The sequence below is a fragment of the Anolis carolinensis genome, chromosome 2, assembly GCF_035594765.1.
Source record: "Anolis carolinensis isolate JA03-04 chromosome 2, rAnoCar3.1.pri, whole genome shotgun sequence".
Classification (NCBI taxonomy): domain Eukaryota; kingdom Metazoa; phylum Chordata; class Lepidosauria; order Squamata; family Dactyloidae; genus Anolis; species Anolis carolinensis.
In genome coordinates, this window is record NC_085842.1 from 137548793 (window position 1) to 137570063 (window position 21271).

General features: G+C 40.8%; 1 protein-coding gene across 1 annotated transcript in view; it reads left to right on the forward strand.

The window, feature by feature from the left end:
- The first annotated feature begins 5247 nt into the window (after positions 1–5247).
- The window catches only part of mgat5b (alpha-1,6-mannosylglycoprotein 6-beta-N-acetylglucosaminyltransferase B), a 243480-nt gene continuing 227456 nt past the window's right edge, over positions 5248–21271 (forward strand). The window contains exons 1-2 of the mRNA XM_062970644.1: positions 5248–6038; positions 17606–17718. Of these exons, the coding sequence (XP_062826714.1) occupies positions 5971–6038; positions 17606–17718 (181 nt within the window). The 5' untranslated portion in view covers positions 5248–5970. The remainder of the gene's footprint in view (positions 6039–17605; positions 17719–21271) is intronic.

Sequence of the window (21271 nt, forward strand, 5' to 3'; positions counted from 1 at the left end):
GGTGTCACCCATCCTATACCTGTGTATTTCACTTATATTGCCAAAATGTAGTGCCATACATTTCTCCCTGTTAAAATACATTTTATTAATTTTTGGCCCAACTCTAATCTGTTAAGGTCACTTTGAATTCTGATCCTGCCCTCTGCGGTATGACCTACCCCTCCCAATTTGGTGTAATCTGCAAATCTGATAAGCATGCCTTCTATTTCTTATGTTTATAGTCTGTTTTTTACTCCAGAGAGTTCAAGGTGGACTACATGGACTTCCATCCCATTTGTTTCTTTCTTGTAACAATTTTGTGAACTAAGCTAGGTTTAAGAGAGGATTGGTCCAGTGCTAGAGAGTGAGTTTTGTGGATGAACCTGGTTCTCCCTGGTTCTATGCAAAATTGTAATGACTACAGAAGATTTAAGAACATCCTTTGTTGTGCAGCTCATCTAGGTACTGCATTGTTCTAGGCCCTGAAGGAATTCAGCAAGCTTAACTAGCAGAACGCTTATGCTATTAAAAAAAATGTTCAAGTTTCCTCACAGGGCCAACTTATCCTGGGAATATGGCTTGTTTCTTGAAGGGGCAGTATGCAACATCCATTTCTTTTTTGGAGTTTCAGTTTCCTTCCATCATTTGTTTTAGGTCACAGATATTGTTTTCAAATGTTTATTCACTGTACAGCTGTGCAATTCCATTCAACACCTAATATAGCCACATGTACTGGATTCTAGGGCTTTTTCACACTACCCATCTATAACACTACGATTCCACTTCATCTGTAATGGCTCCGTCCCATGGAATCCTGGGGTTTGTGGTTTGGTCAGAGGCACCACAGGAACTCTTTATCTGAGTTTTGTAAAGGCCTCTCTTTAAACTGCAAATTCATTGACTGCATAGGATTGCCCTGTGGCATTTAGAGTGGAAACATAGTGTTATCTATAACTGTAGAGTGGGAAAAAGCCCCTGCTTTGATTTGAACTCTGACACAATTTGTATCCTGAATCCAAATTTAGATTCAGAAATCTGAACTGTTAGGTAGGCCACTGATTTGCACTGGGAAACTACAATAGCTCTCTCTCTCTCTCTCTCTCTCTCTCTCTCTCTCTCTCTCTCTCTCTCTCTCTCTCTCTCTCTCTCTGTGTGTGTGTGTGTGTGTGTGTGTGTGTGTGTCCTCGCACATGAACACATTAAATTTTGCAATGTGGGAACCACTGAAGACCAGTTAGTCCCTATCAAACAATACATTTAGGTGTTATGGCGCTACTCAGGCCTCCTCTTCACTGCCATATAAAATACAGAATATCTGCTTTGAACTGGATTATATGTCAGTGTAGACTCATATAATCCAATTTAAATCTGATAATCTGGGATCTGATCCTGGGATATAGGGCAGTGAAGAAGGGCCTCATTTTAAGTCCTCCCCATCCTTTGAAGTAAAATTTTATAAAAGCATGATATCTGAGCTTGTTAATAAACTAACATTTGAACAAACTGCAACTTGCTCTGTGTATCTACAGCAACAAATAGGAAAGTTTAAATTATTTCCCCTCATGTATCAAGTATGAGATCTAGGGTAGAACAACCTGTGATGAGCATGAAAATTAAGGAACCATCTGATGTTTGTAAAATGATTGCATATGTTATGCATATTGTCAGCATGGAGTTGCACCAATAAGGGAAAAGTGAGTCAGTTTCTAAAACAGAATGTCCAAATTTGTATGTATGCCAGATTGCACATTTTTGGTATGTTTGAAAAACTAAGAGAGCCAAAGTCTCTTTTGGGTAAAATTAGATTTAGTGCCCAGTGTGCTCTTTTTATCCATATGGCTGGAAATTAATTCAGAGATTTCATCTGGAGTACTGAGATATTAATATAAAAGTAAAATTAAGTTTATTTTATATTTATTTTAGATTGATATTAAGATGCAGAGTAAGAAAAGGTTTTTCTCTTAAATGGAGATGCTGCTCTTTTAAAAATAAGCAAAATGGAATGGATCATTAAAATGTTTACTAATGAAAGAGTGATATTAGCAAGAAATGAAAGAATGTTAACATCCTTCAGTTTAAGAAATGGGACAGAATAGCTTGTCTGAGAACATGATGAGTAAAGTATAAATTCAATGTTAATTTTGTGAGTAAAATGTTTTCATTGAAAAAAATCATGATTCTTTGTTCCTTGATACAAGACCCCATCTCTGTATGTATAAATGAGCAAACAGGACAAATAAAGCAAGTGAATTAGTGATGATTAACTTGTTTTCATGGCATCCTAAGTAAGAAGAATACAATTTATAATATCCGAGGCAGGAATAAGAGGTTCTGGAATCCTTATTACTTGGAGGAAGGGCACTGTCACATGTGGTATACAAATGCATCCATGTGTTGCCATGTGAGTATGATGGAGCAAGAAAGTGAAACATGTGGGCTGTATGTGTCTTCCAAGCCTTCCTTTCTTTTGCAGACTTTTCAGCTTATTTATTTTTAAAAGATTAATTGCATTTGTTGCCAATGAGGGGGGAAGTTTAAAAAATATATATTATCCTTCCTTGGTTTTCCTACCTGAAATATTTTTGTAGTGCTGCCACTGACAGGTAAGTAAAGCCTACAGGATCATACTGGACAAATGCTCCTTCCTTCTGTCTGGTGTGCTATTGTGGCCTGTGGACATCCTTGATACATTTTGGAACTGCCATCAGATCCCGAGCGCCCTTGATAGATATCTATTTGCATGCAACATTCCTTAGTCCACATTCAATGGCTAATCATGGTTTTGTGAACTGCAACACTTCTTCTCTGCCTCCCACAAGGATGGTAAAACATCAAAAAAAAAAATCCGGGCGTCCCCTGGGCAACGTCCTTGCAGACGGCCAATTCTCTCCTCCAGAAGCAACTCCGGTTGCTCCTGACACACACAAAAAACAAAAAACAAACAAAACAAAAAACAAAAAACAAAAAAAGCCAAAAGGAAAAAAGGAAGGATTTGAAACTGAAAATAATTGGGAGAAACCGACCTATCCTTACTCAGAATGTGAGCTGTGTGCATGAGAGGGAGAGATGGCTCTAGCGAGAAGGGTGGCATATATATGCATTTTGAAATGTGGTAGATTCTTATGATGACAGTCTCTCTGGGTTCTCCAAGGAGAGTCCCAGAATGCAAGCAGCTATATTGATCCATACCAAGAAGCCACATCCCCCAGTTTTCCTTCCCATTAGATAGTCTTTTGTAAAGGTGTTAACTTTTAATGGTTTCAGAGAAAGTGGCCATAAAAGTCTTGCAATATAGGAAAAGTGGCTCACAACAATAGATTTTTGCTGGGGAAAAATCAATGTTTTCCCTACAGCTCAGTTAAGCTCAGAGCAAAGAGCAAAATCCATGTGTATATAAGGGAAGGGGCAGATGACACCATGGTCCCTGGTGAACTTTCAGCTCTGCAAGCCCTGGCTAACGACACTCTGGTCAAGGCTGAACATCTACTCCTGTCAAAAAATAGCTTGATAATACTGGAGACCTTAACTGTGCTGTTGTAGGCATGCATGAGTTCCATCTTGGGAGGGAAGAGGCCTGACTGAGAGGTATACTGTGAGGGAGTGAAAAAACGATTGCCTTGCCTCCCAGATAAGGATTCTACCCTCACCAGTGAAATTTATGTACTTATTTAATGACTGTATTTTTATCCCAACACAGGGACTCAAAGTGGTTAACAGCAAACATAATATGATACAAATTAAAAATAAAACTAATGCATTAAAATATGAAAATGAAAATAAACAAATTAATTATTTTGTGTCATGAAGCATACAAATTAGAATACCATAAAAACTACACAGTCCCCTCTCCCCAAATCTCACTCACACCATCTCCAGCAGCCTGCCCCTCATCTTTCCCTAAATGCCTGATGGCAGAGGTATGTTTTCACCTGCTCGTGAATGGCAAGCAGGGATGGGGCTGCCTTGATCTCTTGAAAGAGCGATTCTAGAGTCTCTCCCTGTTCTACCAAATGAATTTGAGAGGGAAGTGAGATATAGAAAATACTAACTTCCAATGATCATAGAGTTCTAAGAGGGTCATACAGAGAGATAAGATCCTTCAAATAACCTGGATACAAGCTGCATAAGGTTTTATAGGTCAAGCCAGCACTTTAAATTATACCTGGAAACTAGCAGCTAGTGGAGTGTTGCAACAGGGAGATGTGCACTTCCTGTAGCCAGCTCCAGTTAATAACCTGGCTGACACTCTTTCGAGCAACTGAAATTTCTGAATATTTTTCAAAGGCAAACCCATGTGATCTGCATTTCATACATCATAGTAATCCAAGCAGATTAGAAGACATGTATGGCCAGGACCAAAAATGGGTGCAGTTGATGCACTAGCTTTACCTGTACAATTGCAATCCCAACCACTGCTGAAACCTGGGCTTCAGGTTCAGAGCTGAATCCAGGAGGGCCCCCAAACTGTGAATCTGTATTTTCAGGGGGAGTGTGGCCTCATCTAGCACAAGCTAGATCCTTATTCCCAAATGTGTCTTTTGACTGATCAGGAGCATCTGTCTTGTCTGGATTAAGCTTCTATTTTTTTGCCCCCATCCAGTCTATTACTGCTGCCAGGCACCGGTTTAGCACAGGAACTGCTTCCTTGGAATTAGGTGGAAAAGAGCAGTAGAGTTGGGTGTCATCTGTATATAGATGGCACCACACTCCAAAACTCCAGATGACCTCTCCCACTGATTTCATGTAGATGTAAAATAATACGAGGGACAGGATTCACCTGAGAGACTCCCATTACACAGTGATGGCACCATGCATTACAATGATCACATCTCATCTTTCCGCTACCGAATGTCAGCATGTGATGGGGGCATAGCATGAATGCAAAAGTGCTTTAGTAGCTGAATTGATCTTTCTTACTAATAAGAGACCAGGAGGTGAGTGTTGTGATATTAAAGCAGAGGAGGGACAGATGTGCCCCTCCTCCACATGCTGTTGGACTACAGATCCAAGCGTCCCTCACCATTGACTAAGCTAGCTAGGTTTTCTGGGTCTTGTAGTTCAGCAACAGCTAGCGATTGCTGATTCCCTTTCTTGTCCTAAGACAAGGCTGTGTAAGTCCAGGAAATGGCTTTCAGGTGTGCTCTGCTTTTCAGCTCTTGGACAGCTCCTCATTTGCAGCACTAAAAGTCAAATGCAACAGATGATCCCAACCGTTCCCACTAGATGGCATCCAATTCATATTGCACAAGGAAGCTGATGCTGCTTCTCCTCCTCCACCAAATCCTGACTCTGAGCAGCGCATCCTTCCCCGATAGAAACAATGCAGCCCCTTTGCAAGGTTAAAGCAGAATGTTTTGGCTGGCCAAGATGATGCGAGGCAGTTGCTGGACCGGGATGGAGGAGCTGTGCCCTTTAACCACTGCATCTCCGGCTGTGACTGGGAGTCTGCTCTCAAAGAGGAAATAAGCCCTGGAAATGGCATCTACCTGGCAGTGCTGAAGCTCGCCTAGAGAAGGAAAGGAGCAAACGTTTGCTGTGGGGTTTCAATTGAGGTGTATGCGAAAAGAGAGAGAAGGAAATAACTGGCTGGGATGAAGGATCTCGCCCATAGAGGAGTGTCTGAATCCAGGCATTTTTCACCCGAATGAAGGATTTAATATTTGGAGAAAAGGGGTGCTGTGTTTGCTTCAATTTGCTTCCAAAATGTGACTAAAGCCAATACTACACCATTCAGTCATCTTCTGTCTTTGCTCATACCTGTTTCTTCTACAGCTGAAACCTATTAAGAGAAAAACCACACAAACAGAGTATCCAGGAGGGAAACGAAGATCTCATTTGCTTTATTTATGTGGATTTATTGCGCTAATTTGATATTCCTTTTCTTCACGTGTTGTTGAGAGCCTCCAGCTATGTACTCTTTGCAATAACCGTGGTCAGACTCATGAAATACTGGCTGTGTTTTTAATTTTTTTCTGAAACAAAGTTTGAACAATGATTACAGTGAATTCAGATGGGAAAATAATGGTCAGAAGATGTCTTGTCACCCTAAAGCCTTTTAGGTAAAGTTCTCCTGTTTTGCTTCATGGTGATGTTGAGCTTGGATGGAAATGGAGAAAACTTCCTTATTGTGTGATGTGCCAACCTTTTGTTGCTTAAGGGGAGAGAGTTCATTTGAAGTCTCATTTGAAATGGGTTTGTTTTGACTTCACCTGAATGCCTTGCCATGGCGGCATCATGCTGGAATTGCTGAGGGCTAGTTTTTTGGAGTAAATACTTACTATTTCATGTTAAGAGTTGTAGATAAGAGGTTTATATGATTTTTAAACCTTGTAAATACACCTAAGATATGTTGTTCTAAGTTCACTGCTCTCCGTAAATAACTCCATACTACTTCCATTCTTAATGAGTTCCAGGATTTTTAGTTTCTCCTTGCTGCTAAATTCATAAAGTTTCTTTTAACAGATGGCATTACACTTGTTTGGTCTCCAACAGGCCACAACAGTCTTATCTTTGTTTGGAGGCTGCTCTTAACTCCTTGCTGTAGCTCCTCTTTTCTTCTGAAATGATATGAGGGAGTTTAGAGTGTATTTGACAACTGCTTTTAAATGCCACTCTTTTTGGTTTGTGTTATGTAAGGGGCACAGAATTAAAATCACTGCAATATTAAGTGAGAGTATGGATTTTCTAATAAATGGGTAACAGGAAATATGGTCTGAACCTATTATTCCAATGTGGCTTCTTATCTCTAGAATGCAACATTTGAGATGCTGGTTGTTATTTACTGGAAAATTTTGATACTGCGTGATATTGGTGTTTGGTTTATTCCATTCCATAGCTGGTTACCCTACTTGGTGAAAGTAAGTGAACCTTGAGAAGGAGCTGCATCTTATCTAAAAAGCAAGGCCAGGTTGGGAAAGGGACATAAAACAGATGATCTATATGGAATTACTCTGAAACCCACGACTCATAAAGTATCCCCTGGAGTTCAAGTAGAGCAGGGATGGGTAATGTTTGGCCTTCCAGGTATTGCTGGACTATGCCTTCCATTTTGCCCCCTAATTGACTCGGGATGATGGGAGTTGAGGTTGAATAGCATCTCAGGGGCCAGCCTTTGCCAACTCTTGTATTAACGTCTATGGTTTCCCCCCCACAAAAGGAATTGCTTGTATGACTCCAGTTTACAATTGTAGTCTGTGTAGTTTATGTGAGTCTAAGATAGTGTTCACATGGTGAAGTCTGTGATGGTGAAGTGGTCAAACAGCCCCACTCAGGTTGACTTAAGGATCAAACCATTGGTGAAGATAACAAGAGAGTAGGCCACAGTTTCTCCTCAGTTTATAGTATCTCAGTTTCTCACAATAAATAGGTTTCTCATTTAAGAAATAGCCATAGACAGTAAATAAAAATGCAGACAGTGATAGGAGTACTTGCAAAAGTTACTGTTCTGTATTACAGCTTTCAAAGTTTCCTAAACAGCATGGCCACTGGCCATGTTGGCAAGGGCTTATGTTTTTCTGAGAGTTATACAGGTGGTCCCCAAGTTACAAACATGATTATTTCAGTAGGTTTGTTCTTAAAATGAATTTGTATGTAAGTTGAGACAGGTACATTTTTAAGGGTAACTCCAGCTATATATATATTCACACTAATGCCTGGATATAACTGCTTGTGGTTCCTACATATGGTTCCTATATATATGCACATACTTTGGATAGCATAGGAAGCATCCCTGTAGTGTTTGTTTTGGTGTTCAGAAGATTTCACCTCACTTTCTGTCCCATCCCTGTGATATTTGGATTTTGAAATATTTGGCTTATTATGGAAATAAGGATTGGTGATAAAGCATCAGTGGAGACACCTTTTCCTCATGATGACTCTTCCAGCAGTGAATTTCCTTTCCTAGGGGTGGATTTATCTCACTTCCTGTGATCTCAACCCAACTATTAATTGTGAGTCTTTTGTAAGCTGGATGTTTATAACTTGGGGACTGCCTATAGTCCATGGAAGTAACTATTTCAAGCTCTTATCTTTGTCTTCTTGGAAGTAAGTTTCACTTGACCCATGGTACCATTGACCAAATGATACATATAAAAGAGACTCGTGTTTGTGTATGTGTGTGTTGATAATATTCAAATCCATTTGATAGCTAGACTATACTTACAACGTTTAGAATTTCTGATTGTAAAAACAACAGAAAACCATTTTGTGTAGTGGGGAAATGGTGCTAAAGGGACAAGATTTTTACAACTTTTCTGCACCTTGTTTTTTCCCACCAAAAATTGCCCGCTTGAAGCTACCCAGCCAGAGAATGGGGGAATCTAAGCCTGAGCTCATGCTGAGCCAATTTTGTTTTCTTGGTGTAAGTTTGACCTTAAGGCTGTGGCTACCTGGAGCGTTTTCCTTAGACAGGTGCCAACTTGCCAGTTCTGGGGCACCAGGCAAATGTCCAGCTATTTCTGTATGTCATATAAGTTCCCTTGCTTCCGTTTTGTTCTCTTATGGGTTTATTTTAATTTAGGGCAGTCAGTTATGGTAGGTCCTCCAGGGACAATTTGGAGCCACATGGAGTGCTAAAATGCCAAATAAATAAATAATCATACCTGGAAGTGGCTAGAAGGCTCCTCTGGGATCCTTTAACATGGTAGTTAAAACACTATGATTTCACTATATTGCTGTGGCTCCATTCTATGAAATACTGCAATTTATAGTTGAGGGAGGGCATATTCAGAATCCTCAGCCAGGAGCCTCTAACGAAGCAATAAAGTAGAATCATAGTGCTATAACAGTGTAGTGTGAAAGCATCCAAAGTTGGAGGGGAAGAGAACAGTGCAATGTGGGCTACCACAATGTAGGCTGTTTAATTGGCAAATTTCTACTGGGAGGGAGGTGTTTCAGAAATTTACCTTTAAAATTGGGTGTCTGGAAGGATGAACAGGCAAAAATCCAGTCTTGGGTCATAAACCATTATTGGACTGCCTTTTGCCCACTCTACTTTAAGAGACTTTGGCTGTTTTGTGCTATCTTTTAATCAAGTACCATATCAGTCTAATGGGCTGTTGAACCCATGGATGGAGAACCTGTGGTACAGAAAACCAACTATAATTTCTGTATGTAGTTTTCATACAGGTTGGGTCCCCAGATGCTGTTGAATGACAACTCCCATCGCTTTTGTTTATCCCCCATGCGGAGTGAGGATAATGGGAATTGAAACCAAATAGTATTAGATCTGTGGTTGGGGAAAGGTTAAAGGACATTTTAAAGTCAGACATCAGATCCACAAGCCTTGTGTCTCAATTAAAACCTTGCTCTCCTGACTAAGGAGCCCCGGTGGCGAAGTGTGTTAAAGCACTGAGCTGCTGAACTTGCAGACCAAAAGGTCACAGGTTCAAATCCCGGGAGCAGAGTGAGTGCCCGCTGTTAGTTCCAGCTTCTGCCAACCCAGCAGTTCGAAAACTTGCCAATGTGAGTAGATCAATAGGTACCACTCCGGTGGGAAGGTAACGGCGCTCCATGCAGTCATGCTGGCCACATGACCTTGGAGGTGTCTACGGACAATGCCGGCTCTTTGGCTTAGAAATGGAGATGAGCACCAACCCCCAGAATCAGACATGACTGGACTTAACGTCAGGGGAAGCCTTTACCTTTTACCTCCTGACTAAACAGGACAAACTGTGACCTTCCAGGTGATAGTGCATCATAACTCCCATCAGCTCTAATCTTGATGTCTGAATACAGGAGTTGGAGTTGAGCATCTGGAGGGTCACTTAGAATGATATGGCAGGCCAAATTTGGACTGTGGGCCTTGAGTTTGACACATGTGCTCTAGGCTGTTATGGACAGTTTTGTTGCCAGGTAGCAGAGACCTTCACAATAAGAAATGTATTATAATTACTAGGATGGGATGTACTAACAGGTGTGCCAGTGTACCAGTAAACAAAAAAAATCATGTGCCATTGGTATGACAGTGATGTTATGTAGGAACCACAAGCAGTTATATCCAGGCATTAGTGTGAATCAGTACTCACTTGAAATCTAAGAAGAAATGGTTTTCATTAGTTGGCAGAGAACCTGAGTTGGTCCCCCTGCCTCTATGTCAGAAGTGCCAAGAAGAAGGGAGGGAGAGAAATACTACCACCCTAGCTTTTCCTAGCCTGATGTCACCAAGATCAGGCTAGGGATGATTTGTGCTATAGCCCAATGCATCTATAAGGAGGGCAGGTTGGAGCAAGATGTGCTACCACAAGCATTCAAGGCAGTTGCTGCCTCGACAGGAGGACAAGAATTTTTGAAGCTGAGATGAAAGTAATCTGATGTACTGTGTTTTAAATGTAGAAAGAAGCAGGTGTCTGAAAAACCATTTCATATAGCTCCCAGGGAGGCATCCACAGGGCAGTGAATGTATGGCAGATTTAACCTGGCCTTTAAAGGAGCTTTCCAAGGTGCTGAACCTCAAAATTGATCCTGTGGCTTGAACAGCTTCTATACATCAACCCAAAACCCGGAAGTGATTCGCTGCCCAAATGATAAGAGAGCCACAGACCACCACTGATTGGTCACTGCTCTTTGTCACTGCTCTCTTGTGGCAAACTCACACAGAAGAGGTGTTGATCGGTAAGTTTCTCTGAAATTTGCAGTTTGTCCTTCTCAGAACAAAAATGCCAGTCCTAATCTTGCTTCAGTTCATAGAAAAACTGGCTGAACTAATGTAATTTGAATCCTAAGATGAGGTTGCATGCAAAGCTAGATATTTGGTGGAAGGATGTGTGTTTGAGTAGAAATTCACTAACTGTGCCAGTTGTGTCACAGACTATACACAGCCATCAGCAAGAACTGTCACTTTCTCTCACACTGAATGACATTTGGTTTAATAGAACAGCAGAGCCTGACTTAAGAGGCTGCTGAGCTGAAGGATGGCATGAGTGGAGAAAGCAGGACTAAACTCCTTTCTTTGATCTGCTCTTGAGCCTTTAAAAAAGTTCCTGTGGCTTCAAATTGTATTTAGGGAAGGAAATTGCTGCAGGCTCCAGTTTTTGCCTCCATTGAGGATTGCATTGCTGATTTTCACTTCTGGTTGTGACTTTGAATTTTGGATCAGCCAGTTTTTTGAGATTTGCATTTTTGGTTGGCATTGCTGTAGTGTAAGGAAAAGCTCATGCTTCAGGGACAGTAATGTGTGTTTTTTTGGCATTTTTTCAATTTCTACTGCAAGTTTTCACTTTTTTGTGATCTAGGAGTTTTTAAGGGGGTTTTAGGGAGTTTGGAGTCCAGAACAAGACCCTGGAGATGTTTACCAGTTTACCAGGTTTTACCATCTTGAAACTAAATGAAAGCCCCTGAAGCTGACATGTGACCAATCCACTACATTTTACTAACTTGAAGATAAATAAAGGGTGCTCTAGTGCAGCAAAAACTATGGTTGCATATAAGGATAAGGACTCTGGCATGCTGGAATGTTTATGTCTCTCTACATCTCTTAGCAGCCCAAGACTCACAGACTGAGAAATCCAGTAGAACAGTGATTCTCAACCTGCGGGTCCCCAGGTGTTTTGGCCTACAACTCCCAGAAATCTCAGTCAGTTTACCAGCTGTTAGGATTTCTGGGAGTTGAAGGCCAAAACATCTGGGGACCCACAGGTTGAGGATCACTGCCATAGAAGGATCTACATACCTGGCTCACATTCTTCAGGTTGCAATTAAGTTTAGCAAAGCTAGGCGAAAACATTTCTGAATCAAGTAAGGTAGTGCCTCTCCTCAGTGAAAGTGCAGCATAAAATCCACTCTAAGGATAAATTTTACAGAAACATTCTTAAGATGCTGAATCCTGATCTCCCAAATGAATTTTTGAAAGGTGCATTTTTGTAAACATACATTCAGATTTGCATGTTTGCCTACATTACATATCATGGGCATAACCAAGTCATGGAAAATGTCTAAGAGTGAGTCCCAGTTGGTATTGGCAATTAATTATATATATGTTTTTAAGGTTTTTATAATGTATTTTAATAATGTTATTAATGGATTTATATGTATTGTTTTGCTTTTATGATTGCACTTTTGGGCATTAAATTTTGCCAATTTCTGTAAGCCACCCTGAGTCACCTCGGGTGAGAAGGTCAGGGTATAAATGTTGCAAATAAATAAATAAATAAATAAATAAATAGCTAATGAGGAAAAATGCTAAAGATTGCAATCCAGCCATATTGGTAAAGCCACCTGATTCATACACCCCTATAGAGATTATTTCTTTATGAAAGAATCCACATATGGCAAAATCAGATTGCTTTGTACCAACAGCAATATTGTTGTAAAGTATTAAAGTAATTCTGTGGCCTCTCCTACTCCTTGCTTTTTAACTCTACCCTTCTCTTCTTCAATGGAAGGAACCTTAGGGAATCATGAATGCTCTGATTAGTCCTGTCTGTTTTAACAGTTATGTTAGGGAACGAAGGTTGCTCCTTTTCACCTTTATCCTGAGACACGGTTGGACAGTTTCCTCAGATGTGCATACCTTGGACCAGCCTGGAATTTACTGCCATGCCAAAATGCCCGAAACCCCCCTTTCCAAAACAAGAATCACAGGGAATGTGTTTCTTGTTTTAAAGCTATCAGATACACTAAACTACATCAAAAAATCCAAAGCATCCCTCTGGCTTGGATTGGAGCTAAAATAAACAAAGCTTCTAGTACTAATACTTCTTAAAATAGGAAGCAATGTTGTAAATTAGGAAAATGTGGCTGGATAGAAATCAGATACTGATTGGGAGGTGTTTTTGATTTGTTTCAAGGAAACCAGAGCTAACACAATTGTCTGATCACCCACCATATTCCCTCATTGAAGTTCCCACAGTTGTCTTATTTTGATCTTTATAAGTATCTCAGATACTGCAGTTTTGATTTTTTTTTACTCTTATAATGAAATGCTAAACCATGCAACTTCTTTATTTCCTCCCCTTTTCAGTTAATCATCATTATTTTTATTCCCCCCTCCAGTGGTCTAAATTAGTAATTAAATGCAGTGTTTAACCATCACTCCTTGATAGATTATAATTATGAAGATTCAGATCCACAAATAAGGTCTTGCATAATGATGAGTCTTTTATCAATGGGAAGAATCTGAAGAGAAAAAGAACAAAACCCAGGATTCTGGCAATTAAATGTCCCAATTTTCCACCACAGTTTTATGCATTTTAAGCTTTAGGGAACAAACAGACTGTGGTTGAAGAGAGGGAATGGTACATAGAAGTGAAATTTGGTGATTTGTCATTGTGAAATGTAATTTCTACTCTAGAGACTGTAATCCCCTTCCCATATTTGTAAAGGGTATTCCCACACACCAGATTTTCCATTGTCCCCACAGTACAGGACTAATGTAGGCAGATGTGTGCATGTGTTGTAGCTTGGCCATCTATACTTCAGGGAGCAAAAGGGATTATATCACCCAAATAGAGAACAAAAAGGAATACAGGTGTGCATAAAATAAAGACTGCCCAAAAGATAATCTGCATACTGTATAAAGAGGTAAATTGGAAAATCATTTCTACAATTTCTTTAAAGATAGTAAGTCTCACCAGTTTGCTGTTCAGGTACTAACAGTAGGTGGGCAAATACAGGGCTCTCTCTCCTCCTTTCTATGAAAGGTTATATTTAGACTGGGATGAGAAAGCCCCTTGAATCAAGGACACTTTCAAGCAGACGACTGATATCTGTAGAATAGGACACATGGCCATACCAGACAATGCATACGCTGATGTGGAAATTCCCATGAGAACCATTTTACAGCTGCTTTTGCACCATCATTTCTGTTTAAAAATGTGACATATATATCGATTGTGCAGAATATTTGTTTTTTGGTATGAATTATTTAGCAGCAGTGAATTTGATAGTACTAGCCCTCCAGGACTCACAGATCTGCAGTAAAATGCTTGAAACTTCATGTTCTTCGAGCAGTTACAAAATATTAGAATTGAGAGCAATCAGAGTCAACCTGTTCAGCTCTTGCTTAAGATACATGCCCATATTTTCACAGAGAAATACATGCACATGCCAATTCCCTCTGTCTACTAGCACTGGTTCTGCTATTAGACTAATAGCAGACACAGGGTGACATGGAGGAGGCATGAGCTGCAGCCACCTGGTTGTTCAACTCTACTGGTGGATGGGTCCAGGACTGCTTTGACTCTGTGCTGCTCAAAATGCTGGTACTGGTCCATGAGCCCGCAATTGTGACTTCACAAATATATTCAGGAAGCTAGGCAAATGTGATAATAATATGACATAAATATGGCATTGTCTTTGGCACATTACAAATGCTGTTATTGGTCTACTGCACTGGATAATTTAAGAATCATTGTTCTAAATGACTTGTCCTGCATGTCCCAAATTAGCCTGCTGTCCTTAGGTGGGACAGAAGGTGCTGTCCCATCAACAGTTAGTGGTTCACCTGTCAATCTGGTTGGATGCTGTAGGAGGAACTAGGGTGATGGGGCAGCTATCTTGCTTTTTAAAAATCCCAATCAGCAAAATGTCTTGGCTCAACTCTGCTCTCCAAAGTCTAGACCCAGATCAGTCAGTCCTAACATTTTTTGATGAGTCTGGAGGATACGAATGATTCCCAGTTTTTCTTGAGTCTCCTTTCTTCTGAGTCTCAGAAGAATACTGTGCCCAGGAATCAGTATGTCTGATTCTTGCATGTCAGGTTTCTAGTTGAATTGAGGAAGAAATGAGGTAGAAGGCATAAATGTTGCTTCTGTCTCAGTGCCTTGCAGCATTTGAGGCATGAATACTGCCAGTGGATGATGAACTGGCAGCATTTCACAGTTTGTAACCTGAGATCAATTGGTTCTTTTGTATTGGTTGTGAGCTGATGGAAGGCTGAAAGGAAAAGAGCAACCTGATGTGCAAGATGAGGGAGAGAGGATTTCTTTCCTTTCTGAAAGGAATTAAAACACACTGAATTGTTCAGAATCTGAAATTTTAAATTCAGTGTGAAAATTATCCCTGTTCTGTCCATGTCTTCTCCCTTTAGGATAGGGGTGGGGCACAATGGCTGCATGCAGACCTCAGAGGTAATATCATGTTTTTGTATTCTCCCTCCCCTATCATTTTTGACCCCATATGATCCTAAATGTCATGAAAGGTATTTTGCCACAATTTTGCTTGCCTGAGTGATTTTAGGTAGAGGAGAAGAGTTTTTTTCCCTAAAATACTGACAGAAAAATGGCCCTGAAGCTCCTAAAATATTCATACTAGAGCAATTGTGGACAAAAACTGCATTTTTGGGGTGTATAGTCCTTAAGGTCTTGGGTGATGGGCATTACTATTTCTAGTTTTCCATATTTGCACACCTCTAGTTTGGCCAATGAAATGTCTTTCTTATGGTTAGCTTTCACCAAGTTCCATGTCCCTAGTGGCACCAAATATGGCATCTTATGTTATTGTTTCCAGGCCTGCACTCAGACCTATGGGAGCTCATACTGAGTGAGACTAGGCTGCTCCTACAAACATTCTATATTTTCTGTCTAATTGCTATTATAGATGGAATAGAGGGATGTCTTATATTGTCCTTTAACTTAAGAAAGAAAAAAAATGTGGGTTGACTTTGAATAACAGAGCATACAGAACCTTTGGGGGCATTTTACACTACACTGTCATACCTCATCAGACTAGAGCAGAGTTTCTCAAACTGCTTCTCCGGGCCAGTGGCAGATGGATGGAGAGTATTTGTGTGAACTAATTGAAAAAAATTGCACATATCTCGTTTGTATTGCCAAAAAAAGAGAACAATACAATACAATATTTAAAATGAAGAATGATTTTAACCAACATAATTAGGGAAATAGGGTATTGGAAGCAAGGACAGTGAGGGGAAAGGTTCTGGGTGGTGAGGGAGGTGTGTGTGTGTGGGGGGGAAGGTTTTGGGGTGAGGGAGGCAGGGGAGGGGGAGGAGCAGGAAAGAGGAGGGCAAGCTCAGAGGGGGGAGGAGGAGGCACTGTGGATCCCCTTCGTATGATTCACAGAGCCTCAAGGGCTCCACGGAGCATACTTTGAGAACCACTGCTCTACTGTGATGCATCCCACTAATTGCAATGGCTGCATGCTGAGCAATCTGGGTTTTGTAGTTTGGTCAGGGGCACTAAAGGGGACCCCAGTTGAAAATCCGAAGGGTCCTAGCCTTAACTGCTAACTCCATGATTCCATAAGGCATTGCCATGTCAGCTAAAGTGGAATCATAGCATTATACAGTTGGTCCTTCAATTTGCGGAGTTCACTTTTCCAGGTTTGATTACTCATGAATCTGATTCATATGTTCTTTCTAGAAATCTATAGGTCCTCCAGTATGACTTTATGGTCAATTTCTGGTAAAACCACAGAGGTTTGCTACAGAACCTAGAGATTTCTAAAGAGAACATTTTTCCAAGCATTTGTAGTCCTCTAGTGTGATTCCGGCAGAAGGACCTAAACATTACAAGGAAAATATTTTCTCATGAAAAAGAGCTGTTTTTAATTTGTGGTTTTCCAACTCTTTTGCGGCAGGGGGGGGGGGCTGATCCCCAAGCCCCAGACAATGTGAAGAGCCCTCTGTATTTGTCTACTACAGTAGTTCCCAACCTTTGGTCCCCCAGGTGTTTTGGACTTCAGCTTCCACAATATCTAGCAATTGGTAAGCTGGCTGGGATTTCTGGGAGTTGAAGTCCAAAACAACTGGAGGACCAAAGGTTGGGAAACACTGCATGAAACAGCCCCCAGAGCCAGCCAAGTATACTATCAGTACCAGTCACTTGAATGTATTTGGGCATTACTTTCTAGCTGCAGAACCTCTGCCTTTGACTCCTGGTTAAACACCAAAGTCCAACTCTAAGCATCTTTAAGAGTTTTTTTTTAATGCAGATGTTATAGGGCTGCACATTTTCTCCTTCAAAAAATATTGGGTGGGTGAAATGACTAAATCTATTTCAGGAATAAATTCAAAGGCACCACTGTGAAATTCATTTTAACAGAAGGTCTGTGAAACAGAAGCTCCCATTGGATTATTACGCCCTGCAATGACTCTGGAGTTGTGTGTTACTTGAAGCTTTCATTCTTGTTAAGTACAATTAATTTGTCTAACTGAGAGAAGCATTCAGTTCTCTTCCGGCTAACTCAGCATTTGCTTCTGCCTGCAGCTCATTCAGTTCAGCAAATGTAAGAAGAAGAAAAAATAAGGGGAATGGGGGCAAGAAGCTGTGAAGTTTGATGGCTGTGTTTCCTATTTTCTACTGCACAAACATAGGCATTCCGTAACTACCGGCAGTTAATTGTTAATTACTTAGATTGTGGTATTTAAGATAGAGTGAGATACACAGTCTGCACCCTCTAGTAAGGAATTTTTTGATAACAGCTAAGACGAAAACTCCTGTTTTTCCCTGTTAAGTACAACTACTGAGAGATGCAAAACTGACATTTGCAATAGTTAATAGTTAATAGTTCCCTCTCTTCTGGGAACAATGGAAGCTTTTAAGGAGCAGAAACTACCAGAAAATTTTTGAAGCAGCTTTTAATAGATATATAGGGAATTCTCCCCGCATATTGTTGAGCTATAAGATGCCAGGCCTGACTCTGCCTTTCTTTGTTTTGTCTCTCTGTGCAGGATATTTGTGGTGGGGATTGGATTTTTCACACTCTGCTTCTTAATGACATCTCTGGGAGGGCAGTTTTCAGCCAAAAGACTGGGAGATTCTCCATTCACCATCAGGACTGAAGGTAGGTAACATTATCATAGATTTAACTACATTTTCCAGATGGAAAAGCCAGGGAAGAGCTTTTGTCTCGAAGGATTTTTTTCATACCAGACAGTTGTCTTGCCACAATTGCATTAGTGTAGAAAACGGAACAGTTTTAGAACATTTATCATCACAATTCCTTGCATTAATGCAATGGTGCTACTTTGGCAATCCATGATCTAATTTCTCATGCTGAAATTTCATCTTCTACATAATCATTAAAGGTATAGCCACCAACTCCAGTTTTCACTCTAGCAACCCTAGTCAACATCACACAGGTACAGACTATTGCTTTTCCAGCAGGATCCCTTCTCACTATGCAACTTTCCCATGGGAAAGAGTCCATAAGTTTTGAAGTTACTTCCCCGATGTCCCTGCTGGCCTCATGGAGAAGATTTATGATGTTGCCGGGAACAGCAGAAATCAGCTCCTGACACTCTTTCTCTCTGCTAACATTTGCATTCACATTGGTGTAAGAGATAACTGGTGCCTTGTTCTAGGCATACCTTCCAGGAAGTATCAGAAAAGTTTGACTGGAGCAGAGCTCAGAAAGATAATAATTTATTTGTAGTTTCCAGATTTCACAAGCCAGCAAAGCCACTGACTATACTGGTTGGGGAATTCTTGGGAATATCATCCAAAAAAGGGTATCTCTGTCAGAGGTCAGAAGGAATGCAGGAGAACCATGGACAGTTCAAAATGAAATGGGTGGAAAGTCAGCTGAAGAAAGCAAGTTAGGATGTCGTTGTAGGAAAATCCTAGAACCAGACCACCTTTGAGCCTGGCCCTTTTCAAATCAGCTCTCTGAAGAGAACAGCCAGCACTTAGAGGGGTGATTCCCAATTTTTGGTTCTCCAGGTGTTTTGGACTTCATTTCACAGACTTTCTGAATGTTGGCCAAGATAGTTCAGGCTTCTAGGAGTTAAAGACCCAAACACTGGAAAGACTAACATTTGGAAATTGTTGATTTAAAGGGGCTAACTCTGAAAGACTCTCCAGTGCTGTCCAAAAGCACTTCACATAATATTTTTCACATATAATTTACTTTCTCAGACTCATCATTTGATCTGTCTACACAATAACCCTGTGACACTAGCAGAAGCAAGGACAAAAACAAATCGCGTTTTTGGTTTTGTCTGCTTTCTACCATAGCTTTGGCCATAGATGTCTGGCCATCACTGTTTACTCACTTAGCAACTGGAGCAATTCAAAAACTTTGATCCTTCAACTCCCAGAATTCCTAACAGTTCACCAAGCTGGCTGGGGCTTCTGGGAGTTAAAGTCCCAAACACTTGGGCAATCAATCACTGTCATTGGATGGCATTGCTATTAGGATTTGCCCATTCCTCTGAAGGCCACAGAGCAGGAGACAAAGGAATAAACTCAGCCGGATAACTTTGTGTCAGGCTTCTGTTTTAACATGAAGTTTTTCCCCCAATGTAATTAGACTTCAGGGAAGGTAGTTTTTCATTTTAAAGAGTACACAATTACATATTAAAATCATCTTTAAAAAAAATCCCAAAATGCCAAATTTCAGCAGGTAAAACAATAACCAGAATTGCATTATTTTTGCACTGTCAGGATAGAACTGTTTTTAGACTAGGGCTGAAAATACCAGCAAAGAAGCAAATATGCTAATGATCAGGAAGGGGAGAATGGTGCAGCTAGGGTGGCCTCAAATCACCTTTCACCTGTCAAGTCCTTTTCAGCTTTGGTTATCTTGTGTCAAGAGTCAGATGCCAATTAATGAACAAAACAGAGTTTATTCAGGAGATAGGCCAAAAAGTAAACATAAACACAGAAGATGGCTTTAAACACTTAACTATCAGTGTTTAAAAACAGTCCAAACAAAAATATATATCAAAAGTATGTTTTAGCAATCCAACCAGATTATCCACGCAAATATTCAGATAAACTAAAAAGGTGCTTCAATTCAGCTTATAAAACAAATTGAGTTGGCTTATAAAAATAGGCAAAACAAACAAGGACTTGGAACCTTCCAAAAACCTTCCAAGAGCTACAATTAGTAGCTTAAATCCGGAACTCCAAACAGGAAAACAAAGCCAAGGAAAACAAACTTAGAGCCAGTGCAAAAGGCACTGTGGGTCCAAGCCCTTTCTGTTGCAACCAGCCAGCTCTGTGGATTTAAAGGGACAGTTCTCAAAAGAATCACCAAACTGGTCTGAGGACAAATAAACTGGAACCGCAGCAAACTGCTTCAACAATGCAGATAATGCCAGGAGCTCCAAGGGAAAGGCGAAGAGGCGTCATCAGGGTGATCCAGGGTCAGGGCAGGAGACAGCAGCAGGGTCAGGAGGGCAAGCCAGTAGTCAAAAGCCGTGGGTAGACATCAATCAAAGGGCGAAGGCAGAAGCAAAGTCGAGTTCCAATCCAGGGTCCAAAAGGGTGCAGTCATCAAAACCAGGTCCACGAAATGGCATAAAGAGCCAAGGCAACGATGGTAACAGCAGCTAGAAATAGTAATCAGAGTGCAGTCCAGGGAAACCCACACAGTTCCAGCCCTCCGTTGCAGAGCAACCCAGATAACTTACATCAGAAGCAAAGTCCCAGTCCAGTCTTCTTGAACGAACAGAAATCCCAATGGCGCTTCAGCAACACCTTGCCACACGCAAAGTGAAGTGACCAAACATTCCCAATTTATTCCCCTTCCTCTTGGGTGTCCAAACACTCACACCCAAACAACAGGTGTCCCGGATCTTACTCAGAGTCAGAACTCCACACAGCTAGAGCTCGTGGATCAGGCGTGCCTAATTGCTCGTCGGAGTTCCAATCATCCTGCCCACACTCAACCCCATGCACACTTAAAGAACCATCCTCCCTTCTCCAAGCAGCCCAAGTGGGATCTGCTCCTGAAGATACCCAAGGTTCAGTGGTATCCATAGGCCCCAATTCCCCAGACATCTCCGGTGGCTGTGCCCATTCAGTGCCCACTTCCTCAGCCACCACCTGTTCACCAGCATCCATTTTTTCCCCAAACTCCCCATCTGAATCTTCCTCAGAAGATTCCCCATTGAGCTCTCTAATCCTTTTCCTGCGCAACTCCTCCAATGAGCCCTCCTCGCGAGGGTTTTTCCTTCCTCTCCTAATCCCACCACCATCATCCATAGTCCCCGAAGGCGCAGTCACAACATCTTGTCAGTTGTTTATTACAGGAGAAGGTAGCTAAAGAAATACACATTGAACATACCTTTTCCATAATTCCAAAGTATTCCAAAATTTGAAATTGCTTTTTTTTTTGCTTTCCAGTGGTTCAGTATGCCACTGGAAAGCAAAATTATTATACAGTAGAGTCTCACTTATCCAACGTTCTGGATTATCCAACGCATTTTTGTAGTCAATATTTTCAATATATCGTGATATTTTGGTGCTAAATTCGTAAATATAGTAATTACTACATGGCATTACTGCGTATTGAACTACTTTTTCTGTCAAATTTATTGTATAACATTATGTTTTGGTGCTTAATTTGTAAAATCATAACCTAATTTGATGTGTAATAGGCTTTTCCTTAA